The following is a 26,265-nucleotide window of genomic DNA, read 5'->3' as shown; positions in this document are numbered from 1 at the left end:
GACTAAAGCATATAAAGAAAAGCTGCTGGAATTGAGTATGTCTAGTTTAATGAAGAGAAGGACGAGGAGGGACATGACAGCAGTGTTACAATATCGCAGGGGCTGTCCCAAAGAAGAGGGAGTCAAGCTATTCTCCAAAGCACCAGAAGGCAGGATAAGAAGCAACGGATGGAAACTAATCAAGGGGAGAAGCAACCTAGAACTAAGGAGAAACTTCCTGACAGAACAATTAACCAGTGGAACAACCTGCCTCCAGAAGCGGTGAATGCTCCAACACTGAAGGTTTTTAAGACGAGATTGGACAGCCATTTGTCTGAAATGGTATAGGGCTGTGGTGGCGAACCTATGGCACGGGTGACAGAGGCAGCACTCAGAGCCTTCTCTGTGGGCATGCGCGCCCTCGCCCCACTCCTAGGCCTTCAGCTGGCTTTTATAAAACTTTTTCGCTTTAGGCCTCCGCCACCGTGTGCAAAAAAAAAAGGTTCAATCAATCAATCAATTTCAACTTCTTGCTGGGAAAAAAAATCTCGCAAAGTTGGAATTGATTGATTGAACTTTTTAGTCCCATCCAGTCTACTGTTACCACCCAGCCACACCCACCCAATGGGCCACGCCCACCCGGCACCTGGTATAGGGTTTCCTGCTGAGCAAGGGGTTGGACTAGATGACCTCCAAGGTCCCTTCCAACTTTATCATTGTTGTTAATGTTATTGTCTACCTGTATTCACTCCTTTTGTAGCTTGGTCTTCTCCGAGAAAATAACTCTTTCACTTGGTAATTATTCTATGCCATCCATCTTTTTTCCCTTCTATGTCCATGTTTCTATCAATGCTTCTTTGATCCATGTTAGAGGTGTCATCTTAGCTTCCTTGCTTCTAACATTGGACTAGAATTGATATAATTCCACTTCACTTTTGTCTAAACCGACCTCCAAGTAGGAATAACTTTAAAACCCTGTTCAGTTTCCTGCAGTTATCTACCTCATGACAAGATTTACCTCCTGCAGTCACAATGAAAACGCAACTATCTGCAGGAGCCTCATAGCATCTGAGGGATGTCAGCAGGACCAAGGTTTATCCATATCACTTGAATGGTTCAGAGAACGCCTAAATATGGCTTAGTTGTCTCCTAAACCTGTTTCGGGAGGATTCTGAGAAAGTCTTGTGCTTCAAATTACTTGACTTTACTGTTTTTAAAGAAATTCTTTCCTAGCTTGTCTTCGCTTATCAGCTAATTTTCATCGGCAATGGTGCTTGGCGGACAGATTTTTTTAGAAGATTTTATATCCAAATTTTGAAACAGAAAGGGAAAAAATGAAAAAAAAGTAAATGGAAGACAATCTGCTAAAACAAAAAAGCAGAAAACCTTCAAGAAACTTGGGTAAGCTTTGAGATATATAGACCAATATATCTCAAGGCTACCCAGGTTTCCCTTGCTTAGCAGAAAATTTCGGACTCAATTAAAACAAAATGGCAGATTTTGTGCCTGGAATGAATCTAAGAACAACCTTGCTGGATTAGCCAAAGAGCAATTTAAATCAGCTAGTTTGTTTCTTATATGAGCCAAGCAAAGATGCCCGAAGTACAGGTAGTCTTTGACTTACAACAGTTCATTTAATGACTGTTCGAAGTTACAATGGCACTGAAAAAAAGTGACTTTTGCCTGTTTTTCACATTTATTACCTTTACGGCATCCCCCATGATCCCAGGGTCAAAATTCAGACGCTTGGCAGCTGACTCATACTGATGACGGCTGCACGGTCCTGGGGGTCACGTGATCCCCTTTTGCCACTTTCTGACAAGCAAAGCCAATGGGGAAGCCAGATTCACTTAACAACCGTTACTAACTTAACAACTGCAGTGATTCACTTAACAACTGTGGCAAGAAAGGTCATAAAATGGAGCAAAATTCACTTAACAACTGTCTCACTTAGCAACAGAAACTTTGGGCTCAATTGTGGTCATAAGCCGAGGATTACCTGTATAAATACAAGATTTATACAAGATGAATACAAGATAAGGAATTGGAGAATCTAGCTTCCATAGAACAGTTTGAACCTGCCTGAGGTAAAACGTGATCTAAAATGTGTCAAAACCTATTGATATTGCCCTTACTGTCTGTAGGGAATGTCACATATGACATGGGCATGCTAAGGCTGGTAATGTCAACTAGTCTACGACTTACGATCACAATTGAGCCCAAAATTTCTATTACTAAGTGAAATATTTAAGTGAATTCTGACTCACATTTTATGACTTTTCTTGCCACAGTTGTTAAGTGAATCCCTGCAGTTGTTAAGTTAGTAACACGGTTGTTAAGTGAATCTGGTTTCCCCATTGAACTTGCTTGTCAGAAGGGCACAAAAGCTGATCACATGCCCACGGGGAAAATGCAACCGTCATAAACGTGAGTCAGTGGCAAAACATCTGAACTTTGGTCAGGTGACCATGAAGATGCTGCAAGGGTCGTTAAGTGTGAAAAACAGCCATCCACTTTGTTCAATGCTGTTGTAACTCTGAACAGTCACTAAATGAACTGTTGTAAGTCAAGGTCTACCTGTATATCTTCTCCCTGAAAAATGTCATGTGAAAGCTTTCATTGGCCAAAGCCACGATGAGTAGCACAGGTCTATATCAATGTGCTCATCAGGGGACAATTATGTTGCATGGAAGCCTGCAATTTGGAATGTAAAAGGAATAATTATCACTAAATTAATGAGTGAAAAAAGACCAAAATCTGAGATCAGCTTTTTAATTTACTACAATCAATTAAATACACTAAAGTAAAAGTAGAACGAGTGTAGGAAGAGAAAATAGAAACCCAGCATGAAAGAAAATTAGCTAATCAGCCAACGAAATGAACCGAGCATGGACGTGTTGCTTGGATCAAAGGATTACATTACAAAATGCAAAAAAAAGTTGCACTAATGGGAAGTAAGAACGAGAAAAAGAGTGTTTGAGAGAAGATTTAGACTAAATGGAAATAATAGAACACTGGAGAAGTGATGTATAATGCTGGAGTTCTGGATTTCATAAGAAACTATAATGATAACTATAGTGGGCAGCACAGAAATTTAATGACTAAATCAATAATCTTATGCCTTAGACTGAAAAACTCACATCAACAGATCAAAAATCAAAGCCATTCTGTTTGACAGGAAACAGGGAAATAATCATTGCAAGTTATACAGAAATTACAAAAATATTAGATTAAGTACATGAATTTGCGTACCTGTGTAGAATATTTATTAAAGATGGGAAAATAACATTTTAAGATGTTAGCAGATGCTGGCAGAGAGGCAGTTAATAGCATATTTTATGACATGAAAAAGATATTGAGACTCTAGAAAGAATGCAGGGAAGAGCAACAAAGATGATTGGGGAGGATGCAGGCTAAAACTTACAAAGAACAGTTGCAGGAATTGGGTAGGTCTAGTTTGATGAAAAGAGGGTTTAGGGGTGACATGATAGCAATGTGCCAATATCTAAGGGGCTGCCACAAAGAAGAGGGAGTCAAGCTATTCTCCAAAGCAACTGAAGGCAAAATAAGAAGCAATGGATGGAAACTAATTGTTGGTAGAGTCCTATAGAACAGGGGTCCCCAATCCCTGGTCCATGGACTAATACCGGGCCGCAGCATGCCAGCAACTGGTCCGCACAAACAAGCAAAGCCCCATCCATGGGATGCAGGCAGCACACAAAACCACGCGGGCCCCCACTCCAGTCCGCGGAAAAACCTCTCTCCAAAGAACCGGTCCCTGGTGCTCAAAAGGTTGGGGACCTCTGCTCTAAAACACCCAAAGGCAGGACAAGAAGCAATGGATGGAAACTAATCAAGGAGAGAAGCAACCTAGAACTAAGGAGAAACTTTCTGACAGTGAGAACAATTAACCAGTGGGACAGCTTGCCTCCAGAAGTTGTGGGTGCTCAATCACTGGAGGTTTTTAAGAAGAGATTGGACAGCCACTTGTCTGAAATGGTATAGGGCAGGGGTGTCAAACTCAATTTCATTGAGGGCCACATCAGCACTGCGGTTGCCCTTGGGGGGGCCGGGTGGGTGCAGCCTACTCGGTAGGCGTGGATGGAGTGGGTGTGGCCTACTGGGTGGGCATGGCCAGCTCTACATCATTTGCATCAAGGGTACCTGTGGGAGCCTGGGCAGGAGTGGGACAGATCTGAGGGTCTCTGGCAGAAGGTGGGACCGGGATAAGCGCCAAGGCATGGTCCATTTCTTCATTCCTCACAAAGGGTGACACCACCCCAGCATGCACCCAGGGGGCGGGGCCGACACAGCAGGGGCTGGTTCCTCGCTGTTTCTAGATGGCCTTATGGAGCTAAGACTGAATGCGTTTCAGCATAGATGGCCACCACAAAATTGTACATTGGCTCCCGGCTGGCCTGGGCCAGGGCCAAGGCAGCGGGGGCCGTTCCCTCACTGTTTCCAGGATGGCTTTGCAGACCACATGAAACCACTTAGCGGGCCGCATCCGGACCCCAGGCCTTGTATTTGACATGTCTGGTATAGGGTCTCCTGCTTGAGCTGGGGGTCCTATCCAACTCTGTTATTCTGTCGTTCTGTTACTCTGTTATAAGGTCAGTGAGCATGTACATAAAAGAAATCATTCTGACCACTTTGATATATGTGACACTAGTATATGCCAAGAGAAAAACAAAATACAATGACAATGGAAGACACAGTTCAGAACAATTCACTACTACATAAAGATTAAGTACAAAAGCGAGCGATCAGTATGAAAAGAGTATATTGTGGTGCTTTTTCAGAAAGTGATGAAGTGAGTAAAATATATATGGAAGAGCGAATGGGCCAAGAAGAGAAATACTGAGAAAGTTGTGATCAGATAGTGGTAAGATCCTCATGAGACGATGAGTTAAAAAATAAAATAAAGGCAATCAACTCTTCTGCAATATAGAAAGGTATGAAGAGGAATACTGAACAGTGTTGGTGCAAACTGTTTTTATATCTCATTCTGTTCTTTTTCAAAAAAATCCCCAATTATTTATTTTATTAAATTTATTTGCTGCCCATCTTACCACGAGGAGACTCTGGGTGGCTTACAAAATTAAAACATTAAAACATTAAATTGTTCTTATTGTGTGTCTTGTTGTGTGTGTTTGTGGATGACCATGTGTCTTTTCTCTGCTCTGCCTAATGTTCCTTATCCCAAAAGGCATATATATGTATGCAGAAATGTCCAGACAAACAACTTTCTACAGTACGAATGAGGAATTAATTTGTCAAGAGACAAAAATCAGCATTTCATGTTCCTTCTGGTATTTGAAGTCTTGCCAATTTGTTAATTGTATAATAAAATGGATTCCCTCTTTCATGGCTAATTGGTTGGGATTCATTTAGAAGCTAAATAAATCCTGAATGGCCCTGCTTAAAGGTGATTTGTATATCCTTAAGATTCTTTGGACATTAGCAAACCACTGGCAATATGCTTTCTCTTCAAACAAAAAACAAGAAACAAAAATGCACAGGCCCATTAAGACAGACAAGGGAAGCTCAGTATGCAACAGCAGCCAGACAGCTGTGAGTTCATTAGAGCCAAAGCAGCTGGTTCTTAATTAAGCAAAAAAAAGCTTCAATTCAGGCAGCCTGAACTTCCAAGGAACTGATTAATTTAAAGAAACTCAATTAATCAGTTTTTTTGAAGTGCAGGCAAGACTTCGGGAGGATGGGGGGAGGAACAAAACCAGATTTGGAGTTTTTAAAAGGGATTTTAAATTAAACACGTCCATGCACAGACTTGCATAGAATTGCAACCAAATTAAGCGGCACTCTGAAAAAGCCCTAATATTTGAAACCGGCCACACAAATAAGAAGCTATTCTCTGCTTAAAAGACAGCTAACTTCGGCATGACTTAAGGACAGGGGTGTCTGGGGTGAGCCATATACAAAAACAACTCTCTCTGGTTGGTACCACGGAGCACAGACTATTTCTAAGACATGTGCAACTCTGTCTTGAGAACAGAAACTGCAAACTTTGATGGATTTAACGGGAACTGCTACCTCTCCCATTTAGCAATTGTTTTTTGTTGTTCAGTGGCTAAGTTGTGTCCGGCTTTTCGTGAACCCCAAGGACCATAGCACGCCAGTGTTCCCCCCCCCCACCGTCCTCCACTGTTTCCCAGAGTTTGCCCAAATTCAAGACTACTGCATTAATGACACTATCTAACCACTATCCCCTTCTCCTTTCGCCTTCAATCTTTCCCAACATCAGGGTCTTTTCCAGTGAGTCTTCTCTTCTCATTTGTGGCCAAAATATCTGAGCTTCGGCTTCAGTAGCTGTCCTTCTCACAATGGATGGCTCAAATTCCAGGGACGAAGGAAAAAAAATCCTTTTTATGAAAAAGGGGCAGAAGCCATTTTATTAGCTCTGGGGGTGGGAATCAAACAGGTGTAGTGGATGGCCTTTTGGCCTGTGGCGCTAAAGGGGAGACAAACGGAAGGGACAAGAGAACTGCCCCCATCTTTAATTCAAGTCCTACACACATACGCACATACAAGCACCGCAGAAGTGACATCTAGCAAACATAACTCCATACTTGGTTTCCTGTTACATTTTTTAAAAAGCTGGACACTGCAAAAGGAATACAAAAGAAGAAGCCATCTCAATGCCAATACATCTTGAAATTATCAAGGCCAGCTTCTTTGAAGGACCTTACAGGTCAAAACCCCCTTAAGCTAAGCTTCTGCCTATCAAAACTTAAACCACATCCTACTGAAACAAAATGGCCAACCCTTAAAAACCTGTAATAATTCATTTTGTTGAGGATAAAACTGAGTTTTCTGTTCAATTAAGTGCATCCAGTTTTGGTCACCACGATGTAAAAAAGATGTTGAGACTCTAGAAAGAGTACAAAGAAAAGCAACAAAGATGATTAGGAGGCTGGAGGTTAAAACATATGAAGAACGGTTGCTGGAATTGGGTATGTCTAGTTTAATGAAGAGAAGGACGAGGGGAGACATGATGGCAGTGTTCCAGTATCTCAGGGGCTGCCACAAAGAAGAGGGAGTCAAGCTATTCTCCAAAGCACCTGAAGGCAGGACAAGGAGCAACGTATGGAAACTGACCAAAGAGAGAAGCAACCTAGAACGAAGGAGAAACTTCCTGACAGTTAGAACAATTAACCAGTGGAACAACCTGCCTCCAGAAGCTCTGAATGCTCCGACACTGGAAGTTTTTAAGAAAAGACTGGACAGCCATTTGTCTGAAATGGTATAGGGTTTCCTGCCTGAGCAGGAGTTGGACTAGATGACCTCCAAGGTCCCTTCCAACTTTATTATTATTGATCATCGCACAGTCAGCCAGATGTTCAGACTAGATTTGACATTTTGTCTATTATTATTATTATTATTATTATTATTATTATTATTATCGATCATCGCACAGTCAGCCAGATGTTCAGACTGGATTTGGCATTTTGTCTACCTATGGAGTCCTTACCCAGGACCTGGGATAGGCAGATGTGGATGTTTGATGGTATTACAGATATCGTCGCAGGATGGAAGCAGTTCCTAGTAAGGCCGCCTTTTGCAACTGACTAATAGTGAATTATTATTATTATTATTATTATTATTATTATTATTATTATTATTATTATTATTATTATTATTATTGGTAGGAAGACGGACTTGAACTCCTGAAAGTAGGATTTGGAAGGGTGCAGGTGTTTCCAAAGAGAATTCTTCTCTCATACCTCTGTCCCTGATCCAGACCCTGGAGAATCCAGTTTCCTTTTTCTTCTGGGTCCTATTGCAGCCAACGCAGTCAAGTTAGCATCCCTCTGTCGCATTTGTGCTAGTTCTTGTTGTTGCATCTGGGTTTGGCAAAACAAAATTGCTGTTATTTCCTTGCAGTTTTTATTCTCACTTATGCTTTTTTTTTTAATGCAATCACTTTTACATTGCTGAATGTATGTTCTGGTTCCAAAATGGTAAATATGGTTTAAACATACCTCCTTGGCCTTTTGTTTCAACCTAAGTTGCTCTGGATCTTCTTGTCTAGATCGAGACTGTGTTGATTTAAAAAATGGAGGAGAGAATGCGGGGGGAGGGAAGAAAGAGAGAGGGTCTTTTAAAATTACATTTTAAAATAACTTATAAAGTAATAGTCAATACGTTTATAAACAACATCCACTCACATTGTTACAAATAGTCCTCAACTTCCAACCCAAAACTGCAATTGTTGTGGTCGTAAGTTGAGATATCACATGACCAGATATTTGGCAGCAATCATAACTCCAAAAACTTGTTGTAAGTAACTCTGGGGTGTTTGATTATAACTTCAGTCATTAAGGGACCAGTTGTAAGTTGAGAACTACTGTAAATGGAGTAGGACACCTTGAGCTTTAAGAATAGATTAATGGGGCATTTAAAAGCAATTATGTCATTAATGCATAATCCGGAGAAGAAATTGTGGATCCAATTGATTCAGATCGAGCTGTGCACCAACTTTGTCTTCTGAATTTGCAACTTTGATTTTTACTTGTTAATTTTAACTTGTTCTTAAATTTCTTTTTAAACTGTGCTTTCATTCAGGTGTTTACATTGTTTTAATATGTTGTTGTTAACCACCCAGAGTCACTTAAATGGCAGATGGGCAGTGCAGAAATTTAATAAATAAAATATAGGTAGAATGGGACCAGCTTCAAGATTTTATGATAGGGGTCTTCAAACTTGGCCCTTTTATGACTTGTGGACTTCAACTCCCAGAATTCCTCAGCCAGTGTGCCTGGCTAAGGAATTCTGGGAGTTGAAATCCACAAGTCATAAAAGGGCCAAGTTTGAAGACCCCTGTTTTATGGGGTCCCAACAGCCTACATGTACCTGCACTTTGGTCTAATGATTAAGGCACCAGGCTAAAAAGTGGGAGGCTGTGAATTCCAATCCTGCCTTAGCTATAAAAGCCAGCTTAGGTGATTTTGGGACAATCAGTCTCTCAGCCCAACTTTATTGCGGGACTTCCTTAGAGTTGGACAACCTTCCATTGACATTATTCAACATTATATTCTGCCGAAAGTAGTTTTCAAAATATTTGGAAATAACCTCCAGACTCTGCAGGACACTAACAGTACAGATAGTCCCCAACCTATGACTGTAATTGAGCCAGAATTACAATTCAAAGTGGTGCCAGTCATTAAGCAAGTCATCACGTTATTACGCTTGATTTTTCAATCTTTCGCTAAATCAAGGACTACCCTTTTGTTCTCCTTACGGAGCTCTTTTATGACAAGGAATGGCAGCCGGTACCTCAACAGCAACATGCCGGTAACTAAGTTTGAAACAAACCAAGCTTCCTTACTCTTTTCGCATTCTCTACTCTTCCAATGACAAATATTACAAATATGTTTCATCTATTAAGCATAACACCCCAGAGCACTTGCCTTTGCTGCCCGCATTAATATTTCCCTTTCTTGTTCGTCTTTCCGTTGTTTTTCTATTTGATCAAGTTGTTCAAAGAACTTGAGTTGTGCCCGAACGTCGCTTGCTTGTTCATATCTTTCATCATCCTGAAAACAAGGTGATTTGCAATAAATAAATAAATAAATAAATAAAAGATGGGCAAGAGAAATTACAAAGCAGTATTTCAAATTGCATTGTTGGAAAAGAATGGAAGTATTTCGTTGACTGTGAATTCCCATTCTTCTCCAAAGTTGAGTCCAACCAGCTGGGAATACCCTGCTCAAGATCAAGATAATAAGACTCCTAGGTCAGTGTTTCCCAAACTTGACAATTTTAAGGCATGTGGACTTCAACTCCCAGAATTCCACAGCCAGCGTTGCTGGCTGTGGAATTCTGGGAGTTGAAGTCCTCATGCCTTAAAATTGTCAAGTTTGGGAAACACTGTCCTAGGTCTTCCAGGTAAGGCAGGGGTGTCAAACTCGCAACGTCACATGACGTGTCACGATGTACCGCGACTTTTTTCCCCTTGCCGGCAATGGGGAGGGCGTGGTTTTGCCATGATGCATCCGGCCCGCGGGTCGACAGTTTGACTGCCTGAGGTAAGGTGTCCTTAGGACACCAGCACAAACTTTCAACCATTATGCTTATTCCATGGTGACCTGCTGGGACTGGAAGAGCCATCCCCTGTCATTGTGTGACTATCAGATTCCTCAGCTGGAACTCATAATTATACATTAACAACTAATACAGCTGCCCCCAGTGGAGTATTTAAAATGAATCCTTTCTCCAGAGAACAGCTTTGATAGATCAGTGAGCCTACCTGACCATTGCAGCTCAAAATATTCAGAAATTCACAGTCATTAAAAAAATGGCAATATAGTCTTCTCCCCACCTGTGTCCAAGGGGCCAACTAACTACACATGTGCAAGAGCAATAGATCCTGGGTGAGCTCACTAACAAGCGTGAGCTAAGGAATTTTCTAGAGGATTCACTTTTTGAAGCACCTCTCGGTTTAAGTGAAAGTATTGACTTTATATTATATTAAAATATGAATAGAGAACTTGCTCTACAATTTTTTCCCCCAGAGAAACCATTTTCCTAAAGTATCCAATGCAGCTGTTGGATGGCTTCCAGACTGTGGGACAAACATGCCAAAGTTGTGCATTCCTTGACCTGACAACACTTTCTTGCCTAGTGAGTAGTTTTCAAGGATACAAATAGTGAACAGTCCTGTATGAATGGCCCCATTCTACAGGCTTGAGTTTTAAGGTCCAGCAAGCATCTGTCACTCCACCTCTCTAGGACAGTGGTTCTCAACCTTTTTAATGCCGCGACCCCCAACCGGTCGTAAGTCAAGGACTAAACCGGTCATAAGTTGAGGACTAAACCGGTCGTAAGTCGAGGACTAGCCAACTGGTCGTAAGTCGAGGACTTTCCCTGCCCGGGAGCCCCATGCATGCGTGGTGCCGCCCCCTGCGCCGTCCGAGGCGTAGTTGGCAAGCGGCAGGGACAGAGCAGGCCGACCACCGGCTGGGCCACCAGCTGGCCCAGCCCAAGGGAGGTAAGGCACCCGCCGGAAAAGGGGAAAAAATGGCAGACAGCCTTGCTTGGCGACCCCCGTGAAATAGTCGATCGACCCCAAATGGGGTCGCGACCCATAGGTTGAGAACCGCTGCTCTAGGAGAAGGTAGAGCACACAGAAGTTATTATTAGTTCATGGACCTTGCAGACTCTGGAGTTCACTATCGGGACCAGGGGCAGATCTGGGCTAAAGATCATCTTGTTCTTGTAAATTTTGCAAAGAACCTTTTCCATGGATAGGACCCCTAACTTAAAACACTTTGAAGACAGAATTCTGTTAGAAGTTAATGCCTTGCAAGAAGCCATTCCCAAAAACCTAACGGCATCTTGCATGGAAAAGCTAAGAGAGGAGCAGTACAGGTCACGAGGATGTGCAGGCAGTATGTAACAGTACACAAATGGCCAGAGCTGTGTGAAAGATTTAACTTGATAACCAATTTCAACAGTCCAAGGAAGCAATTCCCTGGTTGCATGTGAAATGGATGCACACATTTTACATGCAGGAGAATTCCTGACCTATTGATTAGAATAAAATCATTCTTACGGTTCAAGCTAATTTTTAAAATTGGCAGTCAAGTTAGTTTGAGATATACTGTATTAGATATTAAGGACATTTACCGGCAATAACTGTGCCTAAAACAGAATCTAATTGCTTTGAGGCCCAGACTGCATTTAAGGCCATTACTCAGAGCATTTTTGTTGTTGTTTTTAAGGCATTGCCAATACCTTCCCAATAAAGAATACGTCAGTTACCTTGTAAGAAATATTCCTTTGCTGGGCAGTCTCTGATACTTTCTCTACCAAGTTTTGTAACCTTTGTTGCGTCGCATGTGATACATAACTAACTACGTCGGGATGGATTTCCGTTATTCCATGCTTTTTACCTGAGTTTCCGAGAAAAAAAAATGGTAATGTACATAAGCCCACATTGATGAATTAGAGCTAACTTTTTTATCAGCAGCTGCATGAACTGATTTCTCTTTCCATGAGTGGCAGATGAACAGGTGTGGTGCAATTCCCAAAATATGCTGCCTTTAATGTGAATATTCTATCTGGAATGATTGATAGAAGAACTATGGAGGAAATTAAAGCTGCAGTTGTACAGTATTAACAGTATAAATAATACACTATTATTTACAGTATTAACCTTGTGAACTCTAAAGCTTCCTCCTTCCGTTATGTATTCAAAATGGACAGTGATTAATATTTATATGTTACTTATATGTAAGAGTGTAAGTCTATACATACGTTGTATATAGTATGTTTAAATGTGTGTCATGTATGTGTACACTTTGAGAGCAAGCAACTAAATTTCATTTTTAATGGGTGCCATTGTGCCCACAGTAAAAATGACAATAAAGGTTGTCTGTCTGTCTATCTGTCTGTCTGTGTCTGTCTGTCTGTCTGTCTGTCTGTCTGTCTGTCTGTCTGTCTGTCTATCTATCTATCTATCTATCTATCTATCTATCTATCTATCTATCTATCTACACCAATGCAATGGCAAGTGAAAAGAAGGCTTCTTCCAACCATCTAAGTGTACCAGAAGAATTTCCTGTGCAGGTGCAAAACCCCATATCTGTGAATGCCCAGTGACCACTGAGAATATGTAACATATTAACTGCCGCACAGTTCCCAGAGACCAGTGAGGTCTCACAGATTTGGCCTCCTTCGGGTCCCGTCGGCCAGACAATGTCGGCTGGCGGGCACTCGGGGAAGGGCCTTTTCTGTGGTGGCTCCGACGTGGTGGAATCAACTTCCCCCCGAGATTCGAACTACTCCCACCTTGCCGGCCTTCAAGAAAGCCATTAAAACTCTCCTGTTCCGGCAGGCCTGGGGTTGATGTCCCCACGGGGGCCGGGGCACAATTGGGACATGCTGTATGAATGCACTCATTTTTATGGTTATATTTATTGTTTTAATTTTGTACGCCGCCCTGAGTCCCTAGGGATTGGGCGGCATATAAATTTTATTAATAAATAAATAAATATGAAAGCTTCTTTTGTTCACTATAATACATGAAATACACAGCCCAGAGCCCCTCTGTGAGGGAGATGAGTGGTTAAGAAGTGTGAAATATAAATATAAAGTATAAATAAATGGCTGAATAAATACATGCACTAATGGGAAAGCCTATTCCAACCTCATTCACACCACAGTAAATCCCATTCTTTGATCCCTTCTGCTACTCACACCTATGTTGAACCTATGGAACATTATCTCTGTGTAAGTAAGATTGGTCCCCCATTTGATACTCTTTCAAAAGGCCCTGGAGATATGGTTTTGCCTATGGGCCTGGGAACCCCAGGGTGATATGGAGCCCATCGAGTAGTTGCTATGACTGTTGTTGCGAGAGGTGTCGGGGTATATTGTGTTTTGCATTGGGGTTTTATTTCTGTAGGCCGGGGGTCTTCAAACTTGGCCCTTTTGACTTGTGGACTTCAACTCCCAGAATTCCTCAGCCAGCGTGCCTGGCTCAGGAATTCTGGGAGTTGAAGTCCACGAGTCGTAAAAGAGCCAAGGTTGCCTACCCCTGGTTTAGGGGTAATATGTGGAACAGCCCTCCAAGCCAATAAATTATTATAAAGTGCTAAATACATTTCCTATTAAAAGCACAGATTGCTATAAACTATTAAATCACGCTGCTAGCGGAAACCCACCTATTTCTAATATTCTTCTTTGCAAGGGTGTTGGGAGAAGAAAAGTTTCATCTTTACACGACCTTGTTAAAGTGCCCACCAACTCAGAATTAGTGGCCAATATACGTGCGCTTTCTTCCGATAGGTTGACTCCTGCCATAGAGGCAACGTCGTTAATATCATCATCGTCCCTTCAGAAAAAAAAAAGAAAACATCTTATTAACACCTATAAAAAAAAAGTGCTATCAACGTGCCAAGAATTTAGAAACAGTTTGGCAAGACTAAACTAAAATAAACACCTTTTCTGAGGACACGAAGTGAAGAATAGACCTGGTATAGAATTCACAGGACCTCTCAGCTGGCTGGAATGACACTTCTTAAAGTGTCTCGCGTGTGTGAAATGGTGAGCTGTGGGTCCAAGGCAGATTTTTTGGGGGAGGGAGAGGGGGATTCAGCTCACTAAACTATTCAATGGCCAGCAAGGGGTGCTATTTCCTAACCTGGAAGCTAAAACATAAAGAGAAACTATCTGGTTTGTTTTCTCGTTAGTTGGCAATAGCAATAACATTTAAGACTTATATATCACTTCATACTGCACACTTTCTAAGCCAGTGTTTCTCAACCTTGGCAAGTTTAAGATGGGTGGACTTCAACTCCCAGAAGTCCACCGATCTTAAACTTGCCAAGGTTGAGAAAAACTGCTCTAAGCAGTTTACAAAGTCAGGATATTGTCCCCCCCCCCAACAATCTGGGTCCTTATTTTACTGACCTCAGAAGGCTGGAAGGCTGAGTCAACCTTGAGCCGGTATGGATCGAATTCATGGCAGTGAAATGCAGAGTTAGCCTGCAGCACTGCATTCTAACCACTGCATTAATTAGTCTTCATTTTATTATTTATTCTTTTGTTAAATTTATCTCACTGTTTTCTAGCACGATGTTTTCCTCTTCCTTTCCCTTCCCACTGGTAAAAACCATCAAATATACTCAGGTAGACCGCTCTGCAGCCAAAATATGTCAATTTCATCTCAAGTGAAAGTAACGAGGCAGGTCCTTATGAGTGGAAGAGAAGACAAGAGAGAGAGCAACTTCCTATTTCCGGTGGCCGGAGGTGGGAAAAGTTTCCCAGCTTTTGACATAGTTATACAAAAATGAAAAAACGAGATAAAAATAAGAGAGAGAAGAATTCCTTCGGATAACAGTAGCTCAGATTCATTACAAATACTGAACAGTATATCAATACTGATTTCCCTCTGCTTGGAGAACCCTTACTAAAAGTGTGTAAAAAAAAGACCACTTGATATATGACTTTTTCCTATTCTCCTTCCCCAAGTCACTCAATTTTAAAATTATTTTTAAAATCAGGAACAGCATTTAGGCAATGTCACCAAAAACCCCTTCCTGTCCCCCCCTTTTTTTTTTAGTAAACATACTCATGCCCACATATATTGCTCTTCTCCCTCCAAACACCTCAATGCATCCCTTAATGTCTCACAGAAGTGGGAATTGAGGACTTGGCATCCTTTTGCGTAAATCTCCAAACTCTTATGTATAATCACAGATAGCATGAACTAACCCAGCTTTCTCCAACCTGGCACTTTCCAAGTACATTGGACTACAACTTCCATCATTACTAATCAACATAGCCAGGTTATGTTGGAAAAACAGAATAACACAGTCGTAAGGGACCTTGGAGGTCTTTTAGTCCAATCGCCTGCTCAAGTAGGAGGGCCTATTCTATTTCAGACAAATGGCTGTCCAATTTTTAAAAAATCTCCAGTGATGGAGCACCCACAACTTCTGGAGGCATGTTGTTCCATTTATTTATTTATTTTTTAGTGTCAGGAAATTTGTCCTTGGTTCTACGTTGTTCTACTTTGTTGACAATAGCCCCAATTCCACACCATCAGAGGAAGAGAAGTTGAATGTTGAATTAAATGTTGAAGGATGGAGCCGAACATAAGCAAAGTAACCTTATCTTTTTGTGAGAAGTCTTCAAAGAGTCCAGAATTTACTTCCTAGAGTTACAAACTCTCTTTTGCAAAATAAATCAGGAAAAAAGGAATACATGGTACAATTTTTCTTCAAGAACGAATAAGATCACTTACCGAAAAGAACCTCCCCCGGGTTCTTTCAGTTTATTTTTCTGAGCAATTGCAGCTTGGGCTGAAAGAGTAGAAAGAGCTTTGGTTCCTGGTAATACTGTTTGCTTTACCACGGGGACTGTAAGAAAAGGAAATCAGCATGGGTGCTCCGTAGGCGAGATTAGCACACCAAAAACTGCAGAAAAATCTATGCAAATTAAAGGTGAGAGGTGTAAACTTGCTTATTACTCAGAATTTTAAGTAGCTCACAAATCCAAGCTTGCTTTGGGGAAGAATCAAGAAAAGGGAAAATTTAAACTGCTCTCTTTTGCGCACAAGATCTACATAAGGGATGCTCCAATGTTATAGCTCTGAGTTCGTTATTCTTTCTATTTGCTCCGTTGTCATTTCTGTACAGAAAAGATGATGGGGCAAATACATAGAATAATGAAATTAGAGCTATAATTGGAGCTTACAATGATTCTAATTGTAAGTTTATTCAAAGGAAGGGAAGGGAGGGGTAGAGAGGAGAGGAGAGGAGAGATTAAAACACACAATTCAGAATATGACCTACTCAGTAAGTAGCAGATGATGCAGTCTGTTCATTGACAGCCCAGACCATCTCTGTTAGCAGCATACTTTGATTTATTCCAGGCCAAAAAAAAAAATCAAGGGGCTTATTACAGGAGATGAGCAAGCTAAGCCCAAGGGCGGAGTTAAATGCATCATAAATCTGGAGTCATTATATTCCCACAAGAGACCCAGGTCCAGCCTCCCCGCCCCCCATGAATTATGGTGACCCTTATCTAGCACCAATTTGGCCTGACCATTAGAAGATTCTTGTGTATAGGTAGAGGTGTAATAAACTTCTAGTGCTTTGAACTCAACTCTCGCTCCTGGTTACTTGCACCTGACACGATTTCCAGGCGCAGTTTTACCAGCGAACACCAGATGGCACACCGAGAATGCTTAGCTCTTACCTGTCTGAAGTGCATTCAGCTGAATTTGTTGAGGAGCAGTCAACATAATACGATTGTGGGGTGGCCGCAAGGCCACCATGGGCGTCTGGGTCAATGTCACCTGCGGAGGCCTAATTAATGTACCTTGTTTTTGAGACTGCTGGATAACCTGGAAAAAGTTTGGAGAAACAACAATAGTGTTATTGCATTACCTGAGGAACAAGTTTGCATCTGAAAAGATTCAACAGTTGCTGTTCCTCCATTTAGCTTCCTTGAGAAAAGCTGCAACTGACAAAGCCTGGAACTTATCAGGGTGGGCTTTTGGGGGGGGGGCTTTTCTAGCAAGAATCTAGATTCTCGAATAAAAGCAAACAACTGGAGAAATGCAGTTTAAATCAAGGCAAAGATATGCAAGTGGTGTGGATATTCCTCATGTGGTTAACAGAACGCTGGTATGGGTCCAAGGTACATATTAGAGAATGATTGGATACATATTAGAGAATTAAATATTAAAGGGTTTTGAAGTGGTTTTGTTGTATGGTAAAGTAAAAGATAAAGGGGTCTCTTGAGGATTTCACTCCACTATAGTGGACGGTGCTCCTCTCTGTTTCAGCGCTATCTGAAGACGTTTCCACTGTCATGTGGCCAGCATGACATCACAGAGTGATGTTACCTTCCCTCTGAAGTGATACCTATTTATCTACTCGTGTTTGCATGCTTTCAAACTGCACGTTTGGCAGCAGCTGGGGCAAGGACAGGAGCTCACCCCATTGTGTGGCGCTCGGGTCTCGAACCTAGGCGGCCTGCTTTTCAGTTGAAAAACCCAACATCTTAACCGCCGCGCCACCATATGGTCATATGGAGCAAATTGTAAAAGAAATATATGGAGAGTGAATGGAAGATCAGTTGCTGGATAGAATCTTTAAGATGAAAAATGGTACCGATTTTAAAGAATAAGAGGCAATGTATGAACTAGCATCCAGAAGCAAGAATGATCTGCAAAGTCACACACTTGTGAAGAAATACAGCAAACAGTGTTCAGCTATAATCATTCTTTTTTTTTTTCTTTTCTTTTCTGACATGTTTCATTTATTTGGCTGGCTTTTACTTATGCCTTTTCTGCACTCTACATAATGATGAGGGGGTCCTATTATGCTGCTCCCTCCCAGATCAACATAATGATGTTGAGCAGGGAGAGAACAGCACAATAGGGATGTACGACTGAATGAACCATTCTTTTTCCCCTTATTGATAAGCGTCTAGAACACAGCCAAGATGACTTTTCAGCAAAAATGCGTCAGGTACGAAAAAAATTAAAATGCAAATCGTTTGTATCTTTGCTGACAATGTGTTTTCCCTGGTTGGGGGGCTTAACAGGGCTGTAGCCGAAAGAATTAAACATGCGTAGCAGCTAATTTGATGCTGAACATGTGGGATAAGGGAATGTGTTGCTTTCATATTGTACATAAATCATATTTATATATGCGTCACTGGTTAGGTTTAGGAAGGAAATGGGTTTTAGGTGCTGGGAGACCAAGAGAGACAGGAATCCAGTTCGGTTTACACACCACCTGCGTAGGCTGCCCTTGCTTGCCAACCCCCACTTGGGTTGGCTGTGTTAGGCTGATGACCGGCTGCTGCAAGGTACTCGTGACTGCGGCGGTGGTCTTTCCCGCCGTACGCTGGACCGAGCTGCTCAACATCACAGCGGTCAGAGCAGTGGTGGGCTGTGTCAAAGGCTGCTGTTGCTGGCTTTGCTGAATGAAAGCAGCCGAGTCGGGAGTCAGATGTCTCAAGGCAGGCAAACTCCGCTGTAAGATCAGAAAAGAAACAGATGCAATACCTCTTGGCAAGTGAAGAGAACCATTCAAATCACAAACTACCCACCCCCCACCCCCCAAAAAATTCCTTTTTGCATTGTTTATTCCACCGACAGTGGAGGTACCTAAAAGTGTAGTAGTTCAAATAACAAAAGCTTACATAAATGGCACTTTTAATGCAATATATTGTTACGAAGGGAATATAAAGTTTGCTATATACAGGTAGCCCTTGACTGATAACCAAAATCGAGCCTGGAATGTTGGTCATTGAGTAGTTGCAGCCGTTAAGCCGGTCACCCCATGACCTGACTTGATTTTACAATCATTGTAAAGCAAGTCATTGCAGTTAAGCAAATCATGTGGTTAAGAAGCAAATCCAGCATAGCCAATGGGCTTTTGGGGGGAGGGTATTTTCTGCAAGAAAATGGGGAAAAAAGTCACAAGCTGTGGTCCATTAATTGTGGGCTATTGCGAGCCTGTTGCCAAGCACCTGAAATCCGAACACATGACAGTGGGGGGGGGAGGGAGGCAGTCGTAACCTTGAGGACGGATCGTTAAATAGCTTTTTTGAAGTCCATCCTAACGTCAACAAGTCATTAAGCGAATGGTCTTAAGTGAGGACTACTTGTAATTGGGTACCAGAAGTTAATTTAAGGCTGTTATTTTGGGGGGGGGATGAGAGAACTGAATAATTCACAGAATAGATAGTCCTCAACTTATAATTTTTATGACAATTTTTTACAGTGTGTTAAGAGGATCACACCAGCCATTAAGCAAATTCAGCTTTCTGAAAGCACAATTTTTTTTTTTTGCTGGAAATCAGCAAAACAAGGTCGCAAATCATCACCCACATGACTGTAGCACACGGCAACCGGTCGATCGTAAATGCAAACTGGTTGCTAAGTCCTCACACTGTTACCACGTGACCTCGAGGGTGATGTAACAGTGTGGGTACAAGTAGTAAGTCACTTCCGAGGCCAGCGTAACTTGGAACCATCATCAAACAAAGCTTCATAAATTGAGGACTGCCGATAGAATTTTTCTCTAGAGAATATGTAAATGGAATGACTAAATAAAATAAACTCTTTCTAAATTGAATCTACCACCTGGCTGCGATTTGTCCCTTGTTTTGGGCCCATGTCATTTTTCAATTCACTTTCAACCACAGATCCACTCAATGAGTCCCCTCTAAAGAAATGTCCTGAGACCCACCTGTCAGAAACCACGCACTCAAAAAAACCCAGCCAATTATCAATTGAGCTGATAATTGCTAATTAACATAAGCTGCCTGGAAAATAAGGTATCCCATTCAGAAAATGTAATTGATTTCCTATTGGCATATTCCCAACATTCAACAGGCATGGTCTCTCTCTCAAACCGTGTTTTTTAGCAGCAGCACCTTCAGCCTTCAGCTAGATCAGTGGTTCTCAACCTGTGGGTCAGGATCCCATTTGGGGCCGAACGACCATTTCATGGGGGTCACCAAACAATGCAGTCCGCCATTTTTTCCCCCTTTTCCTTAGCTGTGCTACTCCCTTTGATTCTATTGGCTTTTGAAAGCCAATAGAATAGACTCTCTTGAATAGAGTCTAATTCTATTGGCTTTCAAAAGCCAATAGGAATTGTCCAGGCTGTCTCTGCCCTGCTGAGCCCGCCAAAAGTCCCATTCTGCAAACGGTGCTGCACCAGTTGAGTAGTCCTCGACTTACGACCGGTTGAGTAGTCCTCGACTTACAACCGGTTGGGGGTCGCGGCATTAAAAAGGTTGAGAACCACTGAGCTAGATTATTTTCAATAGCTCTTCTCTTCAATAAATTTAAAAACCCTTCCCCTCCATAATGAGCTTCCTCTGCTTTTGACTGAGTATGGTCTCTGAACCACAATGTGTGGACTCAAGAGATCATACTAAGTCAAAGGAGAAAGGAAGCTCATTTCAGCAGTAATCTCCTATATCAAGGTGTTGTTTTTTTTTTTTTTATGGGGAAGAAATTCAATCATGTGAGCTCTATCTCAGGGATCCAAATTTTCTTCTATGGCAAGACTAGAGTCACACATTCATTAACCCCACCTACCAATCAAAAGCACATACTGGTTTCTGCACCCATTCCATTGTAACCATCACAAGAAGCATTTCATTACTCAGCTTCAAATAGGTTTCAGAGTGCAGAGTCCTAATTATCCGGACAAAGAGAGGAAACTGTACAAAGATTAATTAGGGGATAAATGCAATTCAGAAAAGCCAGCATGTCAATTATGCTGTTCAAAGATCCACTTATTGAACATTGTCAGTTACAGTAAGTCTTTTGCTAGTCTCCCCTACATTAGGACCAAGAGACAGCTCAACTATTTACACCCAATGATATAAGGTAGAATCATAACCTCTCTTCTTCACTTTTCTCAAAACATGCAGCGGGTGTTATTTAGGGTTATTTAAATAGATTTATTGTATGCGGCTGCCCAAATTCAGCAACAATCAATGAAACAACCACAACACACACTTGAAACAAAAGGGACATGGCATACATGGAGCAAAATGCAAATAAATTGCCACTAAAGAAACTCACCCAATACTCAGGCGCAAAGCTCAGGAGAAGAACCAGGTCTTTAATGCCTTAAACAGCTGGCACAATCAGGGTCATCCGAACCTTATGTTGCACCACTGGGGAAGTGCCATAACAGAGAAGGCAACCCCCAGGGTCCAATTAGGTGACATGGCTTGACAGAAGGGACCCTGCCAGACCTCATGGGACAAGCAGACAATCAGACAGACTGTCCTGCAAATAGCCTGGCTTACGAGAGAGGCTTTGCGGGTAATAACCAACACCCTGAATTGCACCTGGAAATCCACTAAAGAACCAATATAACTTGCAGAGTAAATGTGCTACAAAGGTGAAATGAAGCATAGTCATGACTATCCACACCGCTGTGTTCTAGACTAGCTGAAACTTCATCACAACCACACCCTAAAGTCCTTAACCAGAAAGGTACAAGCATTTAAACAAGCAGCAGAATAGATTAATATCATTATTTATGAATGGAAAACTTTTTTTATTTATAAGCAAAGCATTTACCGCCATAAAATATTTCATTTTTTTCATTATACATTGGCACAAATTATTGGTCCCATGAAAGCATATGTTGATGGTGTTGAAGGGACTGCTTATAACTTGCACATTTTTCAATATTCCCAACATGAAAACTGGTGTGTGTGGAATCAATCAAAAACTAAAAGAAAAACCATAGTGTACACAGACAGAAATGCTTAAGATTCTCCAACTTCTGACAAAGAATGGTTTCTGGACATAAGCACTGGTGTTCCCGTGTGAATCTCTTAAGACAGCCTGGAAATACTATAGATTTTATTACAACATTTGAGGGATTCAAACAAATATGGTAACATATATTGCATTGTAATTAGAGCCATTATCACATTGCTCTACAAACAATTCACAAAATTGACCTATCAATGCCCTAAGTTTATAGCAAACCACATTGCCCTTAATTATATCGAACTTGTATAGTATATTATACCAGGGGTCTCCAACCTTGGCAACTTTAAGACTTGTGGACTTCAACTCCCAGAATTCCCCAGCCAACATAGTCAGCTGGAGAATTCTGGGAGTTGAAGTCTTAAAAGTTTCTAAGGTTAGACATCTCTGCGTTATAGTTTTAAAACTTTAGCTCTTAGACACATGTACACTCTCTCACACATACATACCCTTTTTTAAAAAAAATGAAGTATACGTATACTCACTGTGTATACAATAACCACTATGCCGATTACATTATAGGTTTGTTACTTTATTCAGCATAAGACACTTCCAAACAATCAGCAATATTAGTTTAATATTCTGCTTACTACTATTTCTGAACTCAGTTATGAGTTTTTCTGTATCACCAAATCTTCCTATGAGTCCTCTACAATCTTGTCAAGGAAGAGAGGAATAATTATTCAGCATTTCTGTTAGCTCTTTTCCAGTGCCTTTGTTTGCAGCATCTTTCCTAAGAAGAACCAAGTTTATTGTTGCAGGAAATACAAAACTAATGAAAAGATATATTATTACCTTCAAGAAAGGCACAAGGTATGGTTGAGGTGAAGAATTAAGTTCCCGGTATAACCTACTGGTGAAATCTTCTGCTTCAATCTTTCCATCCTGTGAAACACAGTTCAAACTCATACTTTACAAGAGATAAATTACAATACTAAATCTTCCTATGTTTAACCTCACAAATAAAGATACCATAATTGTGATAATTCATAGCAACATTATACAACTTTCTTTCGTTAATTAATTGCCCTTGTCACCTCACGTTTAGACTACTGCAACGCGCTCTATATGGGGCTACCTTTAAAAAGTATTCGGAGACTACAGTTGGTCCAGAATGCAGCCGCGCGAGTGATAGTGGGTGCTCCTCGATACACCCACATTACACCTATCCTCCGTGAGCTGCACTGGTTGCCTATTGGTCTCCGGGTCCAATTCATGGTGTTGGTCATTACCTTTAAAGCCCTATATGGCTCAGGGCCAGGCTATTTGCGAGACCGCCTACTACCTCATAGTTCCCTACGTCCGGTTAGATCCCACAGGCTGGGCCTCCTTCAGGCCCCGTCGGCCAAGCAGTGCCATTTGGCGGGGCCGCGGAGGAGGGCCTTCTCTGTGATGGCGCCCACGCTTTGGAATCAGCTCCCCCCAGAGATTAGGACCGCTCCCACCCTGTTGGTCTTCCGTAAGCTACTTAAGACCTGGCTTTTCCGGCAGGCCTGGGGTTTATAAAACCTGACCCCTGGATGATTGTTTTTGTATTGTTGTTTGTTATGTTTTATGTGTTTTTTATTGTTAGCCGCCCAGAGTCCTTCGGGAGTGGGCGGCTTATAAATTTTAAAAATAAAATAAAATAATAAATAGTCTTTTACTAATTCAATTAAATATCTACTTTTGCTTAAGGGTGACACCTTACGGACTTTACTAAAATGAAAAAGGGACTATTAGATAAGTCAAACATTGGAGAGAACGGAAGAGAGACCCGCCAGTTCTTTTTTAATCCACGGGTCAGCATCATAACCTAGGCCAGGGGTCGGCAACCTTGGCTCTTTTATGACTCATGGACTTCAACTCCCAGAATTCCTGAGCCAGCATGGCTCAGCTTGGAAACCTCTCCCTTTCCCCTCAGCATGGCTGGCTCAGGAATTCTGGGAGTTGAAGTCCACGCCTCATAAAAGAGCCAAGGTTGCCGACCCCTGGCCTTGCAAAATCTCACAAAGTAACCCCTAAAACTGTCAAGATTTGGCTCTTCCAAGAAACTGTAAAAGGTTTAAAGTTATGGTTAAGGAGGTAATCTTTAAACAATATTGTGTTTTAATTTTTTAAAAATGTTATTGTATCCACAACATTGCTTAAAATCACATGATCTAAGCCATCCGTGGTTATAATCCTTATTTGAACAGATCCTATCGTTCTCTTACCAGCAAGTTCTGGACTAGCTCTTTCACATTAGCTGCAGTCTCCGTCGACTGCTTTCCAGAAGAGGCTAGTTTTATTAGCGTAGAGAGAAAATTCTTGCATTTCTTCACATTTTCCATGGTTTCCTATTAAAACAAATAAGGTAAACAGGTCAGCTTTTAAAATGTCAAGATAGGGGGAAAAAAACAGGTTCTGAGATCTAAAAGGGTGACTGGATAATCAACTTAAGGAAATGGGCATAGCTGTGTGCAGCTCTTTGACCCTCATACCATTTGTAAGGGTCTGACGTGAGTAAATTTAATAGTAAACAAAACAAAAACACCACAAGAATTTAAACAGACAATATATTACTTTTATAAAATGATAAAATGTGGATTTTGCTTACAGACTAACTTTATTGTCACTTTAAATGTACACTGATCAGCATACATTAAAATGAAATTGAAATGTTGCTGCATTCACCCCAATATACACTACATAAAACATGATACGTGGCAGGCCACATTAGTGAAGATTTTTGCTCTCATAGCACCCAGGTTAAAAAAAAAAAAGATGTTGAGACTCTAGAAAGAGTACAGAGAAGAGCAACAAAGATGATTAGGGGACTGGAGGCTAAAGCATATAAGGAACGGCTGCTGGAATTGGGTATATCTAGTCTAATGAAGAGAAGGACGAGGGGGGACATGATAACAGTGTTCCCGTATCTCAGGCGCTGCCCCAAAGAAGAGGGAGTCAATCTATTCTCCAAAGCGCCTGAAGGCAGGACAAGAAGCAATGGATGGAAACTAATCAAGGAGAGAAGCAACCTAGAACTAAAGAGAAACTTCCTGACAGTTAGAACAATTAACCAGTGGAACAACCTGCCTCCAGAAGCGGTGAATGCTCCAACACTGGAAGTTTTTAAGAGGAGACTGGACAGCCATTTGTCCTAAATGGTATAGGGTTTCCTGCCTGAGCAGGGGATTGGATGACCTCCAAGGTCCCTTCCAACTTTATTATTATGGATCATCGCACAGTCGGCCATAATAATAAAGTTGGAAAGGACCTTGGAGGTCATCTAGCCCAACCCCCTGCTCAGGCAGGAAACCCTATACCATTTTGGACAAATGGCCCTTCCAACTTTATTATTATTATTATTATTAGTAGTAGTAGTAGTAGTAGTAGTATTAGTAGTAGTAGTAGTAGTAGTAGTATTAGTATTAGTAGTATTAGTATTATTAGTATTAGTATTATTATCTTCGCTCCCATTGACATTTATAGCATCACAACATACAGATTAATCCTCGACTTACAACTCGTTCATTCAGTGACCCTTCAAAGTTGCAGCAGCACTGAATAATGACTGTTAACTTGGTCCCTCAAGCTTACAACTACTGCAGCATCCCCAGGGTCAGTGATCAAAATTCCGGCACTTAGCAACCAGCATGTATTTACGATAACTGTAATGTCATGTGATTGCTATGGGCAGCCAATTTCCAACAAGCACAGTCAATGGTGGAAGCAGGATTTGCTTAATGACTACATGACTCACTTAACAGCTACAGTGATTTGCTTAGCAACCGTGGGAAAAATTGTGCTTGTAGACCAAGGACTTACTTAGGGACTGTAGTTTCATACTTTTAAAGTATGTCATAGTCCAGGGGTAGGCAACCTTGGCTCTTTTATGACTCGTGGACTTCAACTCCCAGAATTCCTGAGCCAGCCATGGCTCAGCTTGGAAACCTCTCCCTTTCCCCTCAGCATGGCTGGCTCAGGAATTCTGGGAGTTGAAGTCCACGAGTCATAAAAGAGCCAAGGTTGCCTACCTCTGTCATAGTGTATATCAGAGGTCCCCAACCTTCTGGGCACCAGGGACCGGTTCCGTGGAGAGAGGTTTTTCCACGGACCGGAGGAGGCGTGGCTTTATGTGCTGCCTGCATCTCGCGGATGGGGCTTTGTTTGTGTGGCCCGGTTCCTGGCATGCCGTGGCCCGGTACTGGTCCACGGACTGGGGGTTGGGGACCCCTGTTCTATAGGACTCTACTAACAATCTCATGTTCCACACTGAACGTTTATTTGACGAGAGATTCTGTTCTTGACAAGCTAACAAGATCCGCCTTTTGACTAGCAGCAAAACTGCTATCAGCGTCTTACTGTGGCTGCTGTGGAGGTTGTTGTGGCTCCTTGCACCGTCCTTTGAGGGGTTCCAGTCTGCACAGCCGTTGCTGTTCCTAATGCTGTTGTTTGTGCAGGGCTGCCCAGAACAATCTGAGGCTGCAACATAAAAGATATCAGATTGGAGGTGGGGAGGGAGAAGA

General features: G+C 41.7%; 1 protein-coding gene across 2 annotated transcripts in view; it reads right to left on the bottom strand.

Annotated features, from left to right (window-relative positions):
• TAF4 (TATA-box binding protein associated factor 4) overlaps positions 1-26,265 on the bottom strand; it is an 88,192-nt gene that overhangs the window by 4,884 nt on the left and 57,043 nt on the right. For both annotated transcript variants that reach the window (XM_039346504.1, XM_039346505.1), the window contains exons 5-15: positions 26,102-26,221; positions 23,971-24,093; positions 22,571-22,660; positions 18,255-18,497; positions 16,708-16,855; positions 15,752-15,866; positions 13,668-13,837; positions 11,764-11,894; positions 9,411-9,536; positions 7,983-8,039; positions 7,725-7,844 (exon numbers count right to left, since the gene is read on the bottom strand). In XM_039346504.1, the coding sequence (XP_039202438.1) occupies positions 7,725-7,844; positions 7,983-8,039; positions 9,411-9,536; positions 11,764-11,894; positions 13,668-13,837; positions 15,752-15,866; positions 16,708-16,855; positions 18,255-18,497; positions 22,571-22,660; positions 23,971-24,093; positions 26,102-26,221 (1,443 nt within the window). The remainder of the gene's footprint in view (positions 1-7,724; positions 7,845-7,982; positions 8,040-9,410; positions 9,537-11,763; positions 11,895-13,667; positions 13,838-15,751; positions 15,867-16,707; positions 16,856-18,254; positions 18,498-22,570; positions 22,661-23,970; positions 24,094-26,101; positions 26,222-26,265) is intronic.

The sequence above is a fragment of the Crotalus tigris genome, unplaced genomic scaffold (genome assembly GCF_016545835.1).
Source record: "Crotalus tigris isolate CLP2741 ecotype Arizona unplaced genomic scaffold, ASM1654583v1 scf7180000017999.2816498, whole genome shotgun sequence".
Lineage (NCBI taxonomy): Eukaryota > Metazoa > Chordata > Lepidosauria > Squamata > Viperidae > Crotalus > Crotalus tigris.
The sequence above is the reverse complement of the archived record's forward strand: the minus strand, read 5'-3'. Positions and strand labels throughout refer to the sequence as shown.